A 22,651-nucleotide genomic window follows, 5' to 3' on the forward strand; every position below is an offset into this window, starting at 1 on the left:
CTCCCTACACACACACACTCACCTCAAACACATACATAGAGTCCATGGGAGTTAATCTGACCATCAACAGAAGGAAGAGTTCTGCTAGCTAACTTGGGTGGTCTGGATCAAGGGGGTGATTTGCCTTTTTCCTGTTTTATTTTACTATCTTGACATTTATTTAATTGTGCTTCCATTTATGGTTAAAAGCCTGCCGTGTTGATTCTTGCTGATAGGGTGATATTATGGACAGTGTGCATTGGTTGGGGGGAGGGTTCTACTGGAAAAATGGCAAAGAGGTTATTAAGGTTCAACCAATGGTGTAGTGAATTTCCCCAGTGTCCAAGAGCCAGGATAGCTTCTTGAAGCCAGACCCAGGGCTTCAGGAAGTTGTCTTCACCCATCATTCTGGAGCAAGGGCTGCTTTCGCTGTGGGAACAAAACCGCTTTCTTTACTGTAGCAGCTTCATTCCCCCTCATATCCTAGGAATTGGAGGTCAGAGCTCTAATACGGGGAGAGAGGAACTTTGTAAAATCCATGGCAGGAGGTGCTGTCTTTTATTCTTAACCTGGGCTGACAAATGGATGCACTGCTCACCCGAGGAACTCTGAAGGCCACAAAGCATCCCCTGGACTATTCAGGGAACTGATACAGCCACAGACAACAGGATTTAAGTTTTCTTTTGCTTGTTTATATTCTCTGTGCGTATTTCATTGCTCATCCAATAAACTATATAAAAGTATATGGTCTTTGATCAGGTGGTTTCATTCCTTCCTAAGTACTTGCGACTCTAAAGTAAAGTAACTTGGCTGGACCAGACTCTCAGAGACTGATATATTGCTGACATATTTAGACATTGGGTTGTTGTGCTCAGTCCTTTTTTAGGGTAATGCATATGAAAAAAGCAGCATACAAATATAAAGTGAGAATGACCACAGTGGTGTGGCTAATTATGAGATCTTCCCTGTAGAATTCCCAGCATTCCCCTCACTCTTTTAGTTTAATGCTAGTTTGATGTTGGGCTGTTGCTGGGGGGGGGAAACATTACAGCATACCAAGCATTTTTCCTGGTGCCTTGGCACCTAAGTTAGACTCACCATGGATATTGTTTCCCAAACTGGAGATGCAGAGCCTGCAGTATTTTGTCTTGAGTGTCAGCATCACGAACATGAAGGACGTTCTCACCTTTATTAAAAACAAACACACAAAAAAAACCTCATAAAATAATATTGCAGGAAGAGTTTGAATTTGAAATGAAAAATATGAGGTTTTGAATGCTGCTGATACATTCCAAGCACATAAATGCTTTGTAGGGGAAGGACCATCACAAAACTGCAAATGCTGACATTAGAGCTGAGTTGGGGCGAAGTTCTATTTGTGCTGCAGGTAGATATGCTAATATAATTATTTAGGGTAGGGTGGGCAACTTGTAGCCCCCCAGACATTTAGGCCTACAATTAGCTCCAGACGCTGTGGTCAAAGGTCAGGAATGCTGAGAGTGGGAGTCCGTAACATCCGGAGGGCAAAGGGTTAGGGCAAGCTGCTCAGGCTATGCGGCCCTTCCAGAATAATAAAACATATTAAAGAAAGTGTCGGCTAATACAAAAATGGTAATTTTGAGCACACAGGAAAGGGAACAGGCTAATAACAAAGCAAAATGCAGAACACACTTGTGCTCAGGCTCTGTTGGCGGCCTCTCAACCCCCTGAATGAAGCATAGTTTCCTATGGACCATCAACTTCATCAGCAGTGGTGTGGGGAAAACTTATCCTTGCATCTTCCTTAACAGTCAATGGGCGGGAGAACTTGAGAGCTCGGTGGGCCCCAGAGAATACACCAAAACCTGGGGAAGCCACGTTTATCCTGTTGAGGAATATCTTCTCTGGGAAGAGGACGAAAAACCACTCTTCCATCTTCCTTCTCAAGGTTTCTGCCCTGCCTGAGAATGCTGATTAATACTTCCTGCATTCATAACATTGCTGTTTCATTAACTTTTATTCATCAGTCCCCTGTTAGTTTACTTAAACAGGCTATAGACAGAAATAGTGCTTCTTAGTAATCTTATCCCTGGGCTGCCAAAAAGGCAGTTATTCTGATGAGTTTAAACTGCAAAGGATGCTTCTTTAAAGAAGATAAGCCCCTCTTTAATCCCCCCACAGTTGCTGCTTATCCTTTTTAGATATTAACAAAGCTACATACACTTAAGAAAATGAAGTTACATAGGCAGCAAAATAGCACACATGAGAGTTATACTTCACATTCTTGATCAAGGGTGTCCCAATCCTAAAGAGCATATGCCACAATGGCATCATCAGTAGCTAGGATACCACACCCTTAAAGAAATAATACAATACCTGTTTCTCTTCCTATCTGTCGAGTTCCAAGATTGATGACAGGAGTACCAAATGCCCCGACTTCTCGCACTCCACAGCTGCTGTTCCCGATCACGCAGCCTGCATGAGCCAGCAACTGAATGAACTGGTCAAAAGGAACATGCTTTACCGCTCGGAAATTTGGGTGGTGCTCAACACCTTTTTTCCTTATTACCCGAACCATTTCTTTGCTCCCTGTGGCAAAAGCAATGACAGATCACTTAATATTAAGAAACTGAAACTGGGGAACATAAAATAGCTATTATGAGCAGCACTATGTAACTACATAAATGGAGGAACTGCTGCTTCCAAAGCCCCGGCACAGCTGCATATAGATGATCCTTTCTTACTACTGAATGGTACTAATCTGAAATGAAGAAAGACTCCACTGAATTCCTTGCATTATATAGTGTCAACGATGTTAAGTATCAGAAAATCTCCATACTTAAAGCAAAATAACCCAGCTTACCCAAGAATCTATTACAGAGAACCAAGTTTTGCAATATAATTACTGAGCTTCTATCTAATTAATATTTTAGATGTTAGTATCACCTCACAAAATCAAGCCAAAGTTATGTGTTTTTAATCTCTGATTTGGATTTAAGAGTTAAGCCTATGCTTAACCTTCTCCCACTGAAACAAATGGGACTTAAAAGCACTTAACTCTGGATAGAATGTGCTTTTTAAAAGAAGGAATCAGAATTTTGAACACTAGTTGTTTATTTGAGGGAGTTCCATGGCTCCATTTTGCATAACACAAAGATGTGGCAGGATAAGAGCTGCAGTGTGCTCATCATGAGTTTAAAAATGGCTTGCATCTCATTGGACTCACCTGCATCAATATTGGGGAATAAAACCAACGTCCTCTTGTTAAAAGAGATGAGGGCATCCATAGTCAGTTCAATCATCTTTATGGAATGTTTAATGTCTGTGGTCACTGGGTGCTGTAAAGCAATTATATAGTCCTTGGGTTTCACATCTTCACCTGTGAAAGCACAGTGACAGTGATCAGCTTAAAAACAAACCAGTTGTTGGAGTGGACAATGAAGAAAAGCAACTACATAAACAATGTTTAATTTAGGGAAATTACTAAGGCAATAATTTGGGAATGTTTCATTCCACTGTGAAGTAAGAGAGTTTTTGTTCTAAAGTCAGTGGTCACTTGGACTATTTTTTGCATTATCAACCTAAGGAAGATCAGGTCAAGATTGAATAGTGTCTTTAATGGGACTATTATTTTTATTACACTCATGTATTTGATCATGCTCTTGACAAATCTTGGCCATCTTCATTGATTTTTAAAGACAGACATTTGATCAGCCTATCTGTGTAACAGACAGGCCAGTCAAATGCAGAAAAAAGAAAGAAAAGGGCTTGCCTTAATATATCTGCCCCCACTTCTGGAAACAAATTAGCCAGGCATTCCTAGACTCTGCAACTAGTCCATTTGTTCTGCAAATTCAAGAGCAGATTTGAAACTCAGGGACCAAATCTATGGGATTTCCTAATAAACTAAAGGCTCCAAATTCAGAACCAGGCAGGGTGAGAAGAGAACACAGGAAAATTTGCCTCAGTTTCCCTCTTCACAATATAAAAAGCATCTTTCAGCAGGTAGGTAGATGAGAAACTGCACCCATAGGAGACTGCACAACCTTGCCTCTTCTCTTTCCTCAGGACCCTGGTTTATTTCTCCTCTCCAACTTTTCCCATTAAGAACAGCTTTCTGGAGGGGTGAGCAGAGAGGGAAGGTCCTCCATCAAGTCATCTCCTCTGTCCTGGCCACTCTGTTGGCATAGGAGGTCTCCACAGCATTATGTGGTGCCCCAAGCACCCTTCAGGGCCCACAGGATTGCTCTCTTATGAAAATCTCTTCTTAAATACCACAAAAAACATGTGGCTCATTTAGATAGCTACTCCAAAGCAAAGCCCTCAGAAATATGTTCTGCTATGTTTTTATTGTAGAGGAAACAGATTTGCATGCATGGTACTTGATGCTAAATTACATCAATGTTCCAAGCAACCAATGTATGCATCTAATATTCATGTCCTATTATCTATTTATAAGATATGAACATGGGTCATATCTTATAAACATATGACTCTAATCTGCATCACAGAATGCCACCGATTTCCAATATGTAACTCAAAGCAGTTCTGAAGCAAAGCAGGGCTCCCAATCTATGATAGCCAGCCCCAGCGCAACTTAAATTAACCTTTTTTTTTTGTTGTTCTGTGCATGAGACTGAAAATTGTGAGGGTTATTAAGCATTTGGCAAGTCAACATATAGACCTGGTGGGCTACATTTTGCTTTGTGGATCACAAGTTCGGTGCACTATACCTACCTAACCACATGCGGATAACGCTCATGTAGTCCTTATTTTTGGCCAACAGCAACTTATCATACGAAGGGCACCCTGCCAGGAGGATGCGGTCATGGTCTTCACACATAGAAATCAAATGCTGCTCCGCACTCCTGGTGCAACAGACATGGTAGTGAGCCAGTTTGGTGATGGCATGCCTGATGGAATCATCTATGGTCCCACTGACTTCTCCGCCTTCAATGTGAAGAATCCGAATGTTCATTAAGGCTGCAGAGGTAGCTACTGCCAGAGCATCAAACCTGTCCCCGTGGACTATCATTATATCAGGCTTCAGGCGATTGAGGACATCTGGTAATTTGACCAAGGCCAGGCCTACAGACTCCACCATGGCCGCCTCATCTTCTCCTCTCACTATTGTGTGCAACCTGGTGTGGATGTCAAAGTCATCCTGTTCAATCATACGGTAAGTGTTACTGGAAAGAGGGAGAGGAAAGAAATATTTAGACTGCAATGTCACATACTGCCGTATCAATGGATTGCATCAAATGTAATGCTATATAGTGGAGATCCACTAAAATACAACTTAAGTTAGCTAAGCCTATCCTGTTTTCCTGAGAGTAAGACTAACAACAGGAAATCTTACAGTTTCCCCCAAACCAACAGGATCTGTCCCTATCAAAATGTCCAGGTGTTCCTGTGGCTTCAATCTGGGGCTGGCAATACAGCCCACAAGTGCCCACGAAGACCTACAAATGTGCCATTTGTGATTCACCCCTGCAGCCACGGCCATTTCCTTCCTTCTCCCCAACCCCAGCTGCTGCCATAATTTCTTGATTTGCCTGCAGATGCTTTTTCATATGCAAACCTGGAAAAGGTTGCCTATCCCAGGTTAGAAGTTTTGAATTAGTAATTTCCCCAAACATTTTCATCAATATTTATATCCTATGTATTGCTACATATGGGTATAGGTACTTCACATGAGACTGGGATCCATGTACCACCACCATGTGCAGCAGTTGTATGTTGAGATTGTATATTAATACTGTTCTCTCAGTTTGCAGATTCCTTTTAATATGTACAGAACAGCCACACCAATGCAAGCCACCTAATGTCATTAACCTGCTATTGAAAAGATGCTGCTGCTGAAACAAAAAACTTCCTTCACAGGCAGCATCCATAATTGTTTGGTAATAGCTAGTAAGTTAAATAAAAAGCTTGACATCCACCAAGAATGGAATTACTATTTTGACTGGGAATATCAACATTAATTACAATACTGCCATAGTAAATGGTACAAGATGGAGGGAAGAAATCTCTCATTTTAAGGTTTTTTTTTTTTAAGGAAAAAACCCAGTACTTTGCCATAAAAGAAAATAAAAGCCATGCTTTAAGGACCGTAACTGTGGCATTGTTTGAGGACACCTATTACTGTGCTATAGGTGGGTGAGCACTACAAACAAATGCAATGCAAAACTGTGGGACTATAATGATGGGAAAGTATTCATCCCTTTGTCCTTTCAGTAAACTGTCCAGGTCATGATCTTCCAAATGTTTGCTTATGAGTTTGATGATCCCTCACCAGGGGCTATATGGCCAAGGAGGCTGCAAATAGTGCAGAAACTGAGGCAAAAGTTCAACTGTTATGCTTCATTTCAATAACTGAAGGACTGGAAGAGTTAACAGTAGAAGGAAAAATCTCTACTTTTACTTATGCCTGACGAAAGCTACAGTGGAAACATGGTGTGTGTGCCGGAAAATTGGCAGGATTGTTGCCATTAAGAGGTGACAGTGAAGCCAGGTCCCACTGTCAATACGACAACGATCAGGGCGAGCATTTTCAAATTTTGCAAGTCTGGTCTGATCACAAGACAGGTCTGCAAAACCTGCAAGGTTCCCTCAGCGGGAAAAGTTTCCCATGTAATGTTTTCAAAGATTCTGGTATCATACATCCTAATACCAGATATGATTACATGGACATCACATCTTGGACCTGCAAATCTTTATCATCCCAAACAAAAGTGTGTAATTTAAAATAATCCACTGATTTTAGCAGAACTAGATCCAGTACCTACAGTTCCCCCGAGACCGCATAGGTACGAAGAAAGGTACCCTGGCCCTTCACCAATAAGGGTCTGAGGAGTTGCTGCAGAAGTGGAATCCTAGCAAGGGAAGATGTAATGGTGGTTGGCCCAGTCCAGACACAATTCAAAGTGCTAGTATGTACTAACAAGTTGCAATCCAGGTAACTCAAGGATGTGTCTCCCTGAGTATGACATCCATCACCTGATGTCTTCCTCCAGTGCCTTCTAAAGGCAGGCAGGTCCTGATTGGAAATGAAGCCTTTCCTGTTACCCCCACCTGCTTTCCATAGAGACTAGCCTAGTGCCAATTTAATGTCTTCTCAGTACCAAGTAAGTAATTTTTCTTTCCTCAGCCTTCCAAAATGTCAACTAGTTTGCATCTGCTGACCTTTTGCAGTTTCTCTGGTATTATTGTTGCTATTTATAATGTTCCACCGTGTCATTTTTCAAATACTCTGGGAGCGTACAAATGTTTTAAAACAAACAAAATAAATGAAGACCTATTTGTTGTTCCCTGGAGAAGAGCCTAACGCTGGGAACAAGAGATGGCAAAAGAAGAAGGGGACGGCAGAGGATGAGGTGGCTGGATGGAGTCACTGAAGCAGTCGGTGTGAGCTTAAGTGGACTCCGGGGGATGGTGGAGGACAGGAAGGCCTGGAGGAATGTTGTCCATGGGGTCACGATGGGTCGGACACGACTTCGCGACTAACAACAACAACATCTGTTGTTCACTTTGTCCCCAAAGTGTTAAATGATTCCCCCTCAACCTTACTCCTCTGTTCCCCTTTCCTTACATTTCTTGCACGTGAGCTGGTAAGTCAGGTTTTGTTTGTGTTAATGAACAGCACTGACCAGCAAAACTGTGTATTCAATTTTAGGGGGAGAAAATTGGGAAGCAGTTTTTGCCTGAAATGTAAGAGAAATACCACTTCTACAAAGCCATTCTGTGCATAAACAATACAAAGATTTAACATGCGATTCCTAATAAATGAGTTTAAATAATTGGTTGCCACATCAATATCAGATTACAAAACAAAAGCACTACAGTTCTACTTGACACAGAAGAAACTTAGTATTATTTTCCTCACATACAAAACTAACATCTCTACTACATTTCTGGCACGGTTTGCAAAAATGGTACCAAATAGGCTGTGACACACACAGTTCATACAGATTTACTGCTTCAAGGGATTTACCCGGACTACCTACAATGTACTTACTTCTAAAAATGGTCAGTTGTATCCAGTGGTATCTCTCCACCAGCAGATCGTACATTACTGATAGCTCAGACTGCTCCCTCTGCTCCTTCAGCACTCTGCGTGCCTGGGGAACCCCCTGGAACAAATCTGGGGTATGTGCAAAGGGCTGTGGTGGGGTGGGAGGGGAGGGAAGGGGAAGTGCACATGTGGATGTCTGCTTGCATATCATTGGGTGAAGCCCCATCAAGTGGGTAAGAGGGCAACCCTTTGGCTCCTAAACTTCATCTAGTGGGCCACAGGATAATTTGGATCCAGATTTGATGTCCCAATGTTGAAAGAACAGGGAAGGCCACAGTAATGATCTCTGAAAGGGGTAAAGGGAGTGTTCCGGGGGTAGGAAATGGGAAGGGTGGAAAGGGGAGGGAAAAGCGTGGACCCACTAGGATACAATGGATCCTGTCTGGGCTCCAGCCTCCCCCCCACAAGCTCCCCAACTAGATGATAAAAAATGGCCATCCAGGAAAAATGCAGATTGTCCTTCCGTTCTTCCTGCTCTGCACTGGATGCTCCTAAGACTCTGAGTTCAGACGCTTACAAGCAGCCGGTATGCAATGGGCAGCACTGTACTCTCAGTGAATTACTGATATAACACCTGCATAATTGAAATGCCTTTATACTGTGGCTTAAGGCAGTGTTGGAATTATTACAAAAGTGTCAACTTTTAATGTATTTTAAAAGAAATGTACTCACTTACTGATGTTAATGACTATCAGAGCATCCTATAGCAATCTTCTCCCACCTGTCATCTACCAGATGTTTTGAGCTTTAACTCCCATCAGCTCCAGTCAGCACAGCCAATGTGACAAAATGCTGGGAGTTGCAGCCAAAAATCTGGAAGATACACAGTTGGGGAAGGCTGCACTATAGTAACTAAGCCAAGGTTATTTTTAATCATCCAAAGTTATAATATGGATATAAAGATATCCCTCAAAACATACAGCCCTGAAAGAGTGAAGGTAATTATTATCTATTTTTTAAAAATTCCTCTGATAGGATCTATAGTGAACCATGGTTCAGTGAATGATGGTTCATGCTATGTTGCTCCTGAAGCTAAACATGTGGAGAATGATCATGCAGACTTGATGCCTGAATGGGATGCCTATGGGAGCCCTGTGTAAGCCAACTGCACCTCATTAAAGAAAGAATAAAATACAGCTCCATACAGGAATTAAATTGACCTTTTTCTAGACAGCTTTCATTAATCTGCATTAAGCCATTGTATAAACAGCTTCAAGGACTGGTATTTAGTCTGTAACAATGAATTTGAAATAAAGGGAATGAGAATGCCCTACTTCTTCCAGTAAAGTAGAACAAAAAAAAATACCATTATAGATCTTACCCATAGTCGTCAATCAGGTGGGAGCCCAGAACCACGACATCCAGCTCAAAGAACTCTGGCTCTGCTTTAATGCCAAACATGATTGGGGCCAACTTGGAATAATCAGCCCGATTACAGGTAGCAACACAAACCCGGAGCTTCTGTTTGTTCCCATTTTTCTCCATTACGTGCTTTTGTTTCTGCTTGGAAAGGTTCCTGAAGTATAGTTCCTGAAATAATATAAGATATATGATTGATTTTTAAATATGTTTGTAGTGCTACATATTTTAAATTCTGAATGCAGTTTAAACAAATTATAGAAAAGTACATCATTAGTGAAGCTCAACATTTACAGTGCAATCTTACAGCATCTAGACAGCCATAAGATTTTTCAGAGACTCAGCTACAAGGTCAGAAATACTCTTTGGTCTCCTACCCAGAGAGCACTTTCCCTCGTCCCACAGCTTGCATGGAATGAACCCTGCCAACTGCACCCCCAAGGTCACAAGCCCAATCTTGAGAAAAGTTGTAGGGGGCAGGGAAGGGAGGAGACAGGCATTGCCAGTATATAATGTATCCTGGCAGTGTCTCAGCCTCCTTCCTTCCCACCCCAAAGCATGAGACTAGCCAGGGCAAAAGGCACATGGAGGTGGCCTTCTCATCTTTATTCCTTCTGCCCTGTATGCTCATAATCCTCTGCATGTGGAGGTGACAGGCAGCTCTTTTGATTGTACTCTTAGACAAGTTTATGGTCAAGAAAAGTCATGGTCAAGTAGTACATGGTCAATTTTCATCAACATTGAAAGAACATGGTCAGTGGTATCTGACATATCACAAAGTGAAGGTAATTCCAGAAAGAGGGTGCCACCACAGAGAAGGCCTGATGCTATGTAGTTGCCAGGATGTGACACAGACAGCAAGGCCTCCCCTGCAGATTGTAGCAATGTAATGCAGCCTTCTCCAGCCTGGTGCTTTTCAGAGGTGTTGAGCTACAGCTCCTAGAATCCACTAGTCAACTATTTTGTCTGGATGATTCTAGGCATTGTAATTCTACACCCCTGGAGCACACAAGGTTAGGAAGGCTGGTCTAAAGGATCTATCCAGGGCAATGCAAGCTTTCAGGCAATGGGATCCTCAGTTTCTTAGGGTTTTACATGTCAATAGTAGTATGTTAAACTTGCTTGGTCACAAACTATGATATCATGATATATCTGTGCATGCACTGCACTGCAAGTCAGTGTGGTGCAGAGAATTGGATTTGGGTTGAGGAGAACTGGGCTTAATTCAGCTATGAAGCTCACTGACAGCCTCTGGGCCAGGCACCAACCCTTAGCTTAACCTACTTCAAAGAACTGTTGTGATAAAATGGAGGGGCTGCTTGCTGCTACTCTGAGCTCCTTTGAGCAAGGATGGGGCATTGTACAAAGATAAGAATTCAGAACACCACATATCTGAGGCTGTAAGTTTTAGTTTCTCCATTCACGGATGCGTAAGCAAGAGCTTAAAATAACACCCATACAATAACAATTAGCTACACGAAACTGCTTGCTGAGGTGCAATGTATTCTCTGTATGCAAAATGATTTCTCTGTTCATAGTTCTTGCACAAGGTGCTTGTGTGAGAGAAACAGCTGCTGCATAGGCCAAGGTTTCCTTGGACATTGGCTACTGTCTGATAAAGATTTACATGGCATTCCATTATGGAATTCTACATGCTGCCAACATTATACAAAAGATCAATTTGTGGAGTGATAGCAAGTGTTCGCATTTTTCACAATGGGAAAAGAAACTGAAATTATAAAGAGTATAATCCTAAACTGTCACATGAAGATAGCAATGGTGACCTATCTTCTAGCATTGTTAACACTACTGAGATAAAGGGGAAACATATGCACAGTCTTCACATATTCCTGATGGTTATTTCTAAAATTGGCAACAAAACAGTCCTACTTTCATCATTATATCATTCCAAGAACAAGAGACCACCCTAATATCTTAAATATGTAATGCATACCCCAAGAATACCTGTGTTTTAAAAAATGAAGTCTAGTTCTAAGGATTAATTTGAAGGAGACAGCTCAACACTGCGCAAAGATCCTTTTGGATCCAGCACTGAGATTCTGCATTCTCGCCTCTCCACCCTGCAGCCCCCTCGACAGTGAAGGCCCCTTTTGAGGAACCTCCAACCTTCCAGAACAGTTTTGGAGGGCATGTGGAGAGTTGCAGTAAGAGAGGAGAGGATCTGGAATTGCCGTTCTGCCAACTGTGTCTTCCTACTGGCAGAGCTACAATGTTGGATCCTGTCTTGTGCACAAAGGGAACCTGTTTGCCAAGCATTTTCTCCCAGACCAGTCCCCGTTCATCTACCCAAACACTGAGAGAGGGGAAAGGATTTATCTGTGATCTGCAGCAGGTTGGCAATAAGGCCTTGTCCCTGTCTCTGAGCTGGAGGCAGAAAGGGTCAGTGTCTGATCTGTTACTCACTGGATAGCCTTCCTTCGGCTTGCTCAGTGCTGGAAAAGGGAGTCACTCTCCGTGCAAGGCAAGAGAAATGCCTCCCCATGGCCGATCTGCAGGGACCGGCTGAGGAGCTGGAGCTATGAAGTAGGTACAAGTGTGCCTCTAAATGGGGGCACATGTGTAAATGGTAAGTGTGTCTGTGTGAAAATGCAGGCTGCAAGCGTAGGCTGGCAGGAGCCCCACCCCCTCCAGGTGCTGGCCTGTCCTTCGCTGGCATCCTGACCCTTGGGCTGACATGCTCCTTCGACCTTGCTTTAACAGCTACCTACTGTTCCCTTGCAAGTGCTTCATTTCTTCAAATATATTGTTTCAGTAACAGCAGGATTTAAAGGCATGACAGCAGATCGGCAAAGCTATCAAACAAAATGAGTAAAAGCACAATAGGATGATAGCTGCAAGGATTTTTGGCAGTCCTGTAGTCGGAGGACAGAACCGTGATGTCGTAATTCCTATCAGCCAATGTGGTACATTTTTATTTCCTCTGTTATAGAGCACATTTAAATAATATTTTCTTAAAAGTGTAGCAGCTGCAGTGATTATTCCTGTGCCGTTTCCCATTAGTCCATCATGGAAAGCAGCTACAGCACTGAATCTGAAAGTCATTTTTATGCAATAGCTGTAGTGATAACACTGGTGTAACTCCGAATGAGATGCAAGTTACATTTTTGAAAAATACCCTTCTGTTGGGGATAACCATCTAGAAAAATCAATTATCTTCGTTTTAGAGGCATTTGATAAACTTCCCGTATGCGATACTGATGACACTCCGAATGCACTCCACATTGCTGAAATGTCACTGCGTTTGAAGTTGGACATTATCTTACTGAAATGACCAGGCTGGTTGATAACTAAGTTTGGCTCTGACTACTTATTTAACCTGACAATATATTATCAGTACTAACCTCACATTAAATCAACTGCTTGTATCATGCTTTGCCACCTGTAAGGGATTTTTTTTTTTTTTTTTGCTATCTATTAAATTTGTCTATCTTTGACAAGGAAATATATGTAAATTCCACTGCTAGGAAGTAAATGGATGGAAAATGTTGTGGCTGGAAAGCCCATCAAAGGGGGGAACCCTTAGAGGTCACAGAACAGGTTGGTGCAAATGGTTGTCCCGCAGGGCCCCATTCACTACTTCTCATCCAGCCAATGTTCAGGAGGGGTGGGTGTTAGAATCACAGCAACTGCAGCAGTGACTGCTTGGAAAGGAAAGTATTACATGGGTATTAAATGCACAGAGCTGGCTGGAAATAGGGATCAGACTAGATGGCCTGGGAGGCCCCTCCTGACTGTCTGTTTCTATGAAACTGCAAGAAGTGAGGGTTGGGTGGTCTAATAGTTCCCTTTTCTTGAGACACGGAGAAATGTTGGAAGTGTGGAAGGAACTGAAGGTTCTACTCTTGAAATCCTTAAGATTACTAGTGGGAGAACATGTCACCATCCCCTTTCCTAAGGATTTTCAAGTGACAGCTCAGCAAATATGTGCACATAAGCCTATATGAAGGCTAGCCTTGCCTACTGTAATTTTGCTCCATTTGACAGCTGACGTCTACAAGATTATACACATATCTGACAGCCAAAAGTGTGCATTTGTGCACTTCTGAAAGACTGACTTTAAAAAAAACAGAGATATTTGTACACATTGTTGGTGCCACAATAAAAAAACTAAATCAATAAGGCAGCAAAGCAGTGGTGGTTGCTCCAAAGTGTTGCTTGGGAATCAGTGGATGTGCTACCATGGATGGCCACTCCCTGAAACCCATGATGGAGCCAGTCTTCTGTGTTCAGAAAGCACATCAACACATCATGGGTCAAACAGCCCCTAGAACAAGCCATGGCTTGGCAAGGTGACTTAAGTGTCCAAAAATAAGCCACCTTGAGGGATGTGGCCTGAACCTGGATAACACAACAATCAACTGTGGCTAGTTACCCATAATGGGTTGATTCTTCATACAAAATTATTTGTTCTGTGCACTGGCCAAAATGTGATCGATCAATTCCTTATGGATCAAATATTAAATTTTAGCAACAAATTATAGTATTTAGGTTACATTTTTTTGTTATTTGCTGTTTTATTAGTAAAAGGTGGCATAATACAATAAAACTGTCTATACCATATTTGAAGGCTTTCTGCCCTTAAAGGCAGCTTCAAAAAATTATTTTAATAAATAATAATACATTATAAACAAGTAAGTACCGGCAACCATGTCAAATCATTCTGTGTACAGAGTCTCCCCTTGGTCTCCAACAATTTTAATTAACCATATGCTACCACAATTAACAGTCCCATAATTAAACTAGGCCTTTCCAAAACATTGCCAGTAAGCTTTTTCAAGTTATTCTATTTTGCAAAGGGTGCTTTAAATCTGGAATCCCCTCCCATAAAGTGGCATTTTTGTTCCTGTTAAGAAATAGGAGAGTCGGGAGAAATGGGTTACTTAGTTACACAGGCAGAAAATACCACCACCACCACCTCTAACCAAATAATTTCCATCTTGCTCAACCCACCCAGAAATGATTTTCTGCAAGTAAAAAGACAGCTCCAATTTCTTGTTCCTGACCTATAAGCATATATGGAAGAGGATATTTTCTTCCCCTCCACAATTACAAGTTTCAGTACCTCAAAAAAGACAGGGTTGTGCACTGAAATAAACATAAAAGCATGAAAATAAACATGAAAACACAGCAGTAATTGCCCAGCTTTTCTGACATGAGCAGTCTGTGGCAAACTGGAAGGTAGAAACAAGGATACAGCAGTCAACAGAAATCTAGAAGAAAAAATATATCCCAGTTTAAGCAAGCCACACAGGCAAATTTAGTAACATAAGAACTAGCATTTTGCTCATACAAATGTATATTTAAACTCGGGGATTTAGCTTTCATCAGTTTGCTCAGAAGAGATTTCATATTGATCATGAGCTACAAGGACTGATCATGTACTCTAACTTATTTGGGTCATCAAACTGTTACGTTTCTTCAATTAAAAAAGAGCCCTAGAAAAAGTTCCTTTTAATTTACACTAAATATTAACACTTACTGTGGCAAGCCCCATTTTGGATGCCATTCTTAATCATTTTCATCCAATTTAGTATAAGAAACCCTTACCTTCCCACATCTTTTTGCAAAGCACACTTAGGGGCTGAATATTATCCTTTACTAATACTTGCATCAGATTTACTCCACCTCCCCTTCGTCAACACTGGCCAGAATGTCACGATTAAACATTCCAAATTTTCCTTTTAACAAGGCTTTTTAACACTCAAACAGTAGAAATTCAACATTCAAGGGTAACACCGCATCATTGGTATGCAATTGTCCACATTCACATGTACATACATGTCCTTTTTCACACATTCAAGAAATTAACTTGGAATTGTTAATTTTCACCTATTTGGGGGCATTTACAACACACACAGAGATTCCCAAAACACAAGATCACAAGAAAATGCCTTGAATAACCTGTTCAGACTTTTTACTTTTAAGCGCAATTTTACAGACTTAAAAATATTTCTACAGAAAGACAACAGAAACAAGACTAAATAGACACCAAATAAAAAGCCTGAAAAGTTAAACTGCCCAGTGACCTCAGTTTGAACAATAACACATAATCACTGGGTTCAGACAACACTCAAATATACAATATGGGTTGAGTATAGGTTGTCATTGAACTGTGAGTTATTGTGTTGTTTGAACCCATAGTTTGTTAACCATGAATAACCCATGAAAAAAACCCATGGTTTATTGTTGAGTTGTGCACAGTGAGTTGTTCAGACAATATGACAACCTACAATTCTATGACAACCTGTATTCAACCCTTGAGTGTATTCTATCATGCTGGCGAAACGTAGCCAAACTGTTTCATACCCCGTTTCAAAACATTTCTACCACCCATATGTCCACGATATGTCACTTTCCTGAGAATTATGCCCATCCTGAGCATTATGTCCATTCTGAAACCATAATGGACCATTATATCCATTCTGAAAACCACAAGCTTTGTATTACTTGTGAAAGCAAAAGCTGAAACATTTCATTGAACAATTTTATGCTTATCTTGGTTTTGCCAGCCATGTATTTTCTTAGAAAAGTTTGTACCTGACTGTAGCCTGGAAAAGACAGAGTCTTGTTCAGTGAAGTACTGTTTAGTTCTTTCCGTATAATCTCTCTTTAGTATCAGAGGGAAATGCCTTCCATAAACAAAGGGAAGGAGTTTTACAAAGTGCTTAATTCCAGCTGAGTTATTATAGATAGCTAAGGTACACTCTAGGCCCCCAAGTGCTGAAGGTCAGTGATGATTCTGCAAAACAAGTTGCTGATAAAATTGCATTTGGTTTGACTTGGATTCAACATCAAGGGCAGAATCTGTGAAAGTGACTGAACCATCTATTGCTGAGTTTGCTCATCCTAATGACAGAGATAGGTTGCTTGGGAAAGTGAGGCTAACAGCTTGTCAGATCTATGACCACCTTAGTTGGTAAAAACTGCCAGAGGACTAGCCAGCTGCATAGTGATAGTCATAAATGCTTCCTTATTAGAGAATTATGTCTTTGCATTATTAAAGAAAGCAGTTGGAAGACCTTTATTAAAGAAAATCTACTTGGATCCCACCATCATAGATAGTTGTAGGCATGTCTCCAATCTTTCTTTTTTGAGCAAGGTCCTAGAGTAGGTGGCTGCATCTAGGTTAGATAAACCTGAACTTTTGACTCTTTCCAATCACGGTTTAAGCCAGGTTTTGGTAGCTTTGATTGATGACCTTTGCTATGATAGGAAATGTATGACTCTGTTGTTTCTGCTGGACCTCTTAAATGCATACAAAACTTTTGACTACAATGTCCTTTTGGGATGTTGGCTGATACGGGACTTAGGGACACCTTTTTATAGTGATTGTTTATATTTGGTTGAATATTTTCAGAAGGTGATGTTGGGGGATTACCCTTGGCATTCCTCAGAGCTAAATTTTATTTTCAGGGTTTTTTAGTATCTGCATGAAACTACTGGGAAAGTTCAACAAGGATTTAGGGGTGGTATCTCATTAAAAAGCAGATTATCCCCAACTCTTACCTTTCCTTTTCCAACTAAGGCCAAGGTGACAATGCAAGCCCTAAGCGTTTTGGACTTGCTTGGAGAAAATGATTTCTGAGCACACAAGCTGCAACCGCGCCTCACCTTGCCTCCCCATGTGCACACCTGCCACTGCCTCACACGCACACTGCCCCTGCTTCACATGCATACACATACCACCAGCACCTTTCAACTGGCCCCGTTGAAAAAGTTTGAGGACCCCTGCCCTAAGCCATCGCCTGGAGGCTGCAATGGACTGGATGTGACCCAGCAACTTAAGGTACAGCTCTTACCAGACAGAGGTGCTGTTGATCACAATTCAGAAGACAGCCTGGTTTTTTTACAGGTTTTTCATTCCCTCTGATGAATCGAGTTCTCAGTTTAGGAGTACTCTAGGATCTGGCCCTACTCCCACATGCTCAGGTGATTGTCGTCTGGACTTCTTCCTGGAAATGATGAGCCAAGCCAGTGATGCTTGGCTTAGTCACTTTGCAGCTACATGCAGCTGCCCTTAAAAGAGTGTTCTGACAATGCAGCTGGTATTAAGGGGCAGCAGCTAGATTGCTTTCTGGTGCGTATTTCAGACCGTATTAGTGCAATTGATGTAAGACCTTTCCATTTCATGCAGGTGTTTGGTGCTGCCTTGTAAAGATATTTGAAAGATTGCCTTTTCCTATATGAACCTGTGGAGATTGGGATTGTTGTCCCAGTCCCTGTTGGATTTGGATGGTAGAAATATCTTACCAGCAAAAATATTTGGATGGTAGGAATACAGGAAGGTCTTTTCCGTGGTAGCTCCTTAATTATGGAATTCAATTATTCCCATCACTGACAATTTTGGACAAACAGTGGAAACATATTTATTTCACCTGGGTTTTAGTGTTTCTTAATTTAAGAACAGAAGTTTTTAAGTGCTTTGCTTTAAAGCTCTGGTCTGATGCTGTTGTTGCTTCAATTAGTCTAAAGGTATTCTGTTCTGCAACCTGCTTTGGGGGAGCCTTGTTGGAGGTGAAGAATGGTACAGAAATGTATTTAATAAGTGTTCATATTTATTTATGACATTTAAGGCAAAATCCTATGCATGTATAGACAGAAAAAAATAAAAGTCAGAAGAAGGCATGGCTGGAGAATGATGAGATATTTTTCTGTGTGAACATGTTTAGGGATGTACCCTTAGACACCTTCTCATAGGCTATGGTTCTCTGGACAGCTTTAAAATAAAAAAAATTACTATTAAACCAAAATTAGATTAGTACAAACATGTGTTACAATAAGCAAATTAATTAAAAAATGGATATACACAAAAATGTTGGTTTGTGAATTGAAACAAAGCCTCCCCTCTGTAAATTAAGTGTTATTTACAAAGCAGGAAAGAAGAATGAAAGTGGTATTCTCAAGCCTCTCATAGTTTACAGTATCCTGAGGATTTAGGTTAGGATGCAGATATATCTGGTGAAATGTCCATCCACTATGCTAACTTACACTCTGTCTCTTTCCAGGATGCTATGACCTTTCAAGCAAAAAAAACCCCTTCAATTGGTGTAAGTGCTATTGATTAGGAAGGTTGACCAAAACAAAAACAACCCCCACTTGGGCCAGGTTGGAACTCCAGGGATGACAACAAATGTCACTTCCAGCTGCTACCAGGAACAAATCCAGCCTTGCAGAAAACAAGCTTCACTAATATTTTTATGCATATATTCAATGACCTGTTTCATTCATTTCATTTGATTTACTACACTTCTATACAGTCTAGTATCAACATTTTATAGGCTGTTTACAAAGTTTTAAAAACTGTTTAAACCAATATAAAGCCATTTACAAAGATATCTACAAAACATTTTGGCAGAATCAATAAAAACATTCAGCACCCATCAAAAATCTTACATGCTGGGATGTGCCCTATATAGGAGGAAAGTCATTACCTAATGTTGAGACCTATCTGGCCTTTTAGGGAGAGGGCTTTTAAAATGCACAAGTTCTTCTTAGACTTACTTAATCTGAAGTCTCCCAGTCCTCACACCCCACCCCCGTTTCTAGAGTTGAAATCTTCTAGAGCATCTCGCTCCCCTACCCCACCCCGGACACGAATCTCCACTCTCCTTTCATCCTCATACCCTCCCATCTGCCTATCTAGACAGTAAGAAAGCTTTATTAAGTCTTCGCTTCGTGTCTGCTTCATGAGCAGGCCCAAATACAGCCAAGGTGACATTTTGCGTTAACGGTTCTTACTCTAAAGGAAGTCTAAGCGAAGAGGTGCCATGCCCAGCACCGCCCAGCTCCACAAGCCACGGCGGGCCTTTTATTTGCAGAGCCCACGAATCCACCACTGCTGGCGAAGGCGAGCCTTCAGCCAGGCGGACGGGGGACGGCGGTCGGCGGTGCCGCAGCCGCGATGCTCGAGATGGGATGCTGCGCCTCCCTGCCCCGCGTTGTGATTGCCTCGGGACGCGCTGTGCGAAAAGGCAACATGCCGCCCTGACGCGCGTCGCCGGGAGCCGGCTAGGAAATGGTCTCCCCCGGGAAGGAAGGCGTCTTGTACGATCGCGGGGGGCGACGGCGCGGTGCAGGTGGTGGGGCTGACTATAGGGCACCGCTCAAGCCTCCGGGAACGGAACCGCCGCAGCAGCCCTTTTTCTCACAAGCAGCAATGCGGCCTAGTACTCACACGCAAACGCACACACGAACACGCTCGCAGAAAGGGCCCGCCCAGCCATGCCTCCCCCCCAGCCTCTGGCGACGTGTCTTTGCGCTGCTCGCGCTTGCGGCTCCTTGCGGCCTTCCGCATGAGGGGGGGCGCCGCAGGAAATGGACGGAAGCCGCTCGCCCCCCGCCGCGCCTGCCTTTACCTTCCTTGCTTCGCCTCCCTCCGGGCTTGTGAGGGAACCGGGCCGGCGGACGGGGCCTGGCGGAAGCCTCCCGACCGCACCGGAGACGCGCACGGTGCCCTTGGCCGGCCGGGCGGGGGCGCGTGGCTATGGCGGCGCTGCTGCCGCGGGCTGCCGGCTGCTCGCCACGCAGCCACTGCTGTCTGCACCGCAGGGTCGCCTTCTCGTCCTCGCCCGGCGGCTCACAGGCGCTTCGCTTTCACCTCCGCCCAGCGGGCACTTCTTCTGCCCCCTGCCCCCCTTCCCGGCATAGCGGCCGCCTTTCGTGCTGGTGCCGAGAATTCAGCTGCCGAAGGCAGCTCATGCCGGGAGTCTCTCCGCCTGCTCGCAGGGTGGCGCACGGCGGACACCGGAAAAGCGGCTTTGTGGGAGCGAAGGGGCAGCAAAGAAAGGCCGTTTGGAAAGGAGCAGGGACTTTGCTGTATCAGAAAAGAAATATTTGGCGCAAGCAGCAGCCCTGAATTGGACCCGAAGAGTCGGCTGCTGCTGCTGCTGCTGCTGCTGCTTTACGTTTGTGTGTAACGGTGCAATCGTAAACATGTTTACTCAACCGCAGTTCTCGTCCCGTTCAATTGAGATAACGGTGCAAACTAAACCGTTACCATGCAGCCCCGATATTAAATGGACTAATACGGGGATAGGCAAACTTGTTGGCATTTGGCAGTTGGAGAAACTTCCAAGGGCTGTTGCCATGGAAGGCGCGGCTAGTCATCTTGGACCAGTAGCCTTTCCGAAAGGCTGATTTTTCAAGCAGAGATGTAGCCTGTTCCCAGATATTAAAATGGAAGGAGATGTAGGGTTAGCGAACGTCCCACTATTCATAGAGCTCTGAATCCTTCCTTTGCAGCTCCAAGTCTCTGGGAGGCCATCTGCGCCATCACCGCTGTTCTCTATGGGCACGTGTTGAGATAAAAGTGCAGGGGCCGCCACGATCTCGGTTGCGTCTGAGCCCCCTGGAGGAGCTGGATTTTTGCCCAAACGTGTTTCTTTGCTCCTGCTGACTCCTCTTTCTACCCGAGTTTTTTTTCCCCCTGATCTCAAATGTCATCCTCTCCGTTGCTCATCTCTTTTTACAAAAAGGGCTGTCCTTGGGAGATGGACTTCTTTGAAGATGCACATTTAGGTGCACATATAAATTAGCAAATGCATATATATGCTTTTTTTTTCTCCTGTAGGCCAGATGGCCTGTAGCTGGCTCTTACACCCTCAAGGAAGTAACCCGTGTACCCATCATAAATACATAACACTCACATACCTGTACACACCCACAAAAGCCTTCCTACTGCTAACACACACACACAGGATTCTCAGTGCATTACAACCGAGTAAATACACATGAATCTTAAGCATCTAAAATGATCTGCCCCAACCACTATGTAAATATAGTTCCAGAAAGTACCTTGAAACTGATAAATATAGGGCAGTTGTTTGCTTGTCCCTTGAGAACTAGACTTTTAAAATAACTATTCTCTGTACCCTCATTCTCCTCACTGTCCCTTATCTTCAAATACTGTAAACAGATGTAAATATTCTAAAATACTTTAGGCTGCAATGGTATAAGGCTTACTTTTACTATGCAGTAAGCCTTATACGATTGTGCTGTTAAGCTTCATGTGCAAAAGGCAGAAATGCATGGCAAAATATGCTTGTTTCAAGTTTTTAAATTTGATTTAAAATATTGCAAATATTTGTTGAATAAGGCACAGTGTAAGACAAGACTTTTAGACATTGAAGGGGCAATCCATTGATTAAACTTTTTTGATGGTGCCCATAGCTCGCTCTTAAATTCCCAAATGCTTTCAGAGGTCCAAAAACTGGTGAGCACATTCACATTGCTTTGTATACCTTGCATGAGGAAAGAAAAGTGGGATACAAATGTAATAACATTAAATGTTTTTCTAAAGAAAAGAAGATCTTAATATGTATGGTGAATTGCTTAATACAACCTTATCTCCCTAGATTTCAGAAAAGGATTGCTTTTGCTAAATATTAATCCAGGGCATGTACGTGCAAGGGTAATTCAATAAGTACGCAATTTAGACATAACAAAAAGGTCAGTCAGTAAGTTAAAGTACAAGTGTTCAAACAGCAACTTTATACACTATTTACTATGAATTGCAAAGGAGCAGTTTCCATGTAAATCATTCACTGTAGTTAGATCATGCTTGCATGTTTCAATTTTTACAACAGGGTTGTAGGTGCAAGAGACTGCAATAAATAGATGGACACCTGTGTATTGGAATAGGCAGACTTTGCTCGCTCAAAGAATACAGGTAGTCCTCAAGTTGCAAACATACGAGTTACAAACAGCCTGTACTTATGAACAAACTGCCATAAAGCCTATTAATTTAACAAAATTACTGTGGAAAATCATCGTCAGAGAGAGAGAGGAAGTGAAAGGGGAGAGAGAAGGAGGCCTCCAAAGCAGAGAGGAAGGTGGAAGTGAAAGAAGGAAGCCTCCAAAGCTTGCCCTCCTGCCATGCCCATTCAGAAAAGGACACCTTTCTGGCATTTCCTTGCTGCAAAGAGGAGGCTCTGGTGAGATTGGGCAGCAGGCTAGAGATATTTGCAGTTTTTCCACTTTCATGGAGGTCCTGCGACCCTAAACCCCTGTGAATGTCAAGGGCCAACTATATGTGAACCAACTTACAAATTTGACTTAAAAGATGAGCTTCTGTTTTCTCAGGAACTCATTTGTAACCCAGAGCTACTTCTTGCATTGTGGGAAGCAATGTAAATAAGTCGGGAATAATCTCATACAAGCTGAGAGAATGTGGATTATTGTGGGAGTGTTGGATGTTAGTGGAGATACAGCATTGTCCAGGTTTTTTTTTTTTTTCCTATT

At 42.5% G+C, this 22,651-nt stretch overlaps 1 protein-coding gene across 3 annotated transcripts in view; it reads right to left on the minus strand.

Moving 5' to 3' along the window:
• GNE (glucosamine (UDP-N-acetyl)-2-epimerase/N-acetylmannosamine kinase) overlaps nucleotides 1-22,651 on the minus strand; it is a 38,481-nt gene that overhangs the window by 8,306 nt on the left and 7,524 nt on the right. The window contains exons 1-6 of one of the 3 annotated variants that reach the window (XM_044443881.1): nucleotides 19,768-20,269; nucleotides 9,354-9,562; nucleotides 4,696-5,147; nucleotides 3,185-3,337; nucleotides 2,335-2,547; nucleotides 1,078-1,165 (exon numbers count right to left, since the gene is read on the minus strand). In XM_044443881.1, coding sequence (XP_044299816.1) covers nucleotides 1,078-1,165; nucleotides 2,335-2,547; nucleotides 3,185-3,337; nucleotides 4,696-5,147; nucleotides 9,354-9,517 — 1,070 coding nt within the window. In that variant the 5' untranslated portion in view covers nucleotides 9,518-9,562; nucleotides 19,768-20,269. Of the gene's footprint in view, nucleotides 1-1,077; nucleotides 1,166-2,334; nucleotides 2,548-3,184; nucleotides 3,338-4,695; nucleotides 5,148-7,975; nucleotides 8,121-9,353; nucleotides 9,563-19,767; nucleotides 20,270-22,651 lie in introns of those variants that run through there. The other 2 variants (XM_044443882.1, XM_044443880.1) reach the window with 2 other exon arrangements.

Source organism: Varanus komodoensis, unplaced genomic scaffold, assembly GCF_004798865.1.
Source record: "Varanus komodoensis strain SLA01 unplaced genomic scaffold, ASM479886v1 scaffold43, whole genome shotgun sequence".
Taxonomy (NCBI): domain Eukaryota; kingdom Metazoa; phylum Chordata; class Lepidosauria; order Squamata; family Varanidae; genus Varanus; species Varanus komodoensis.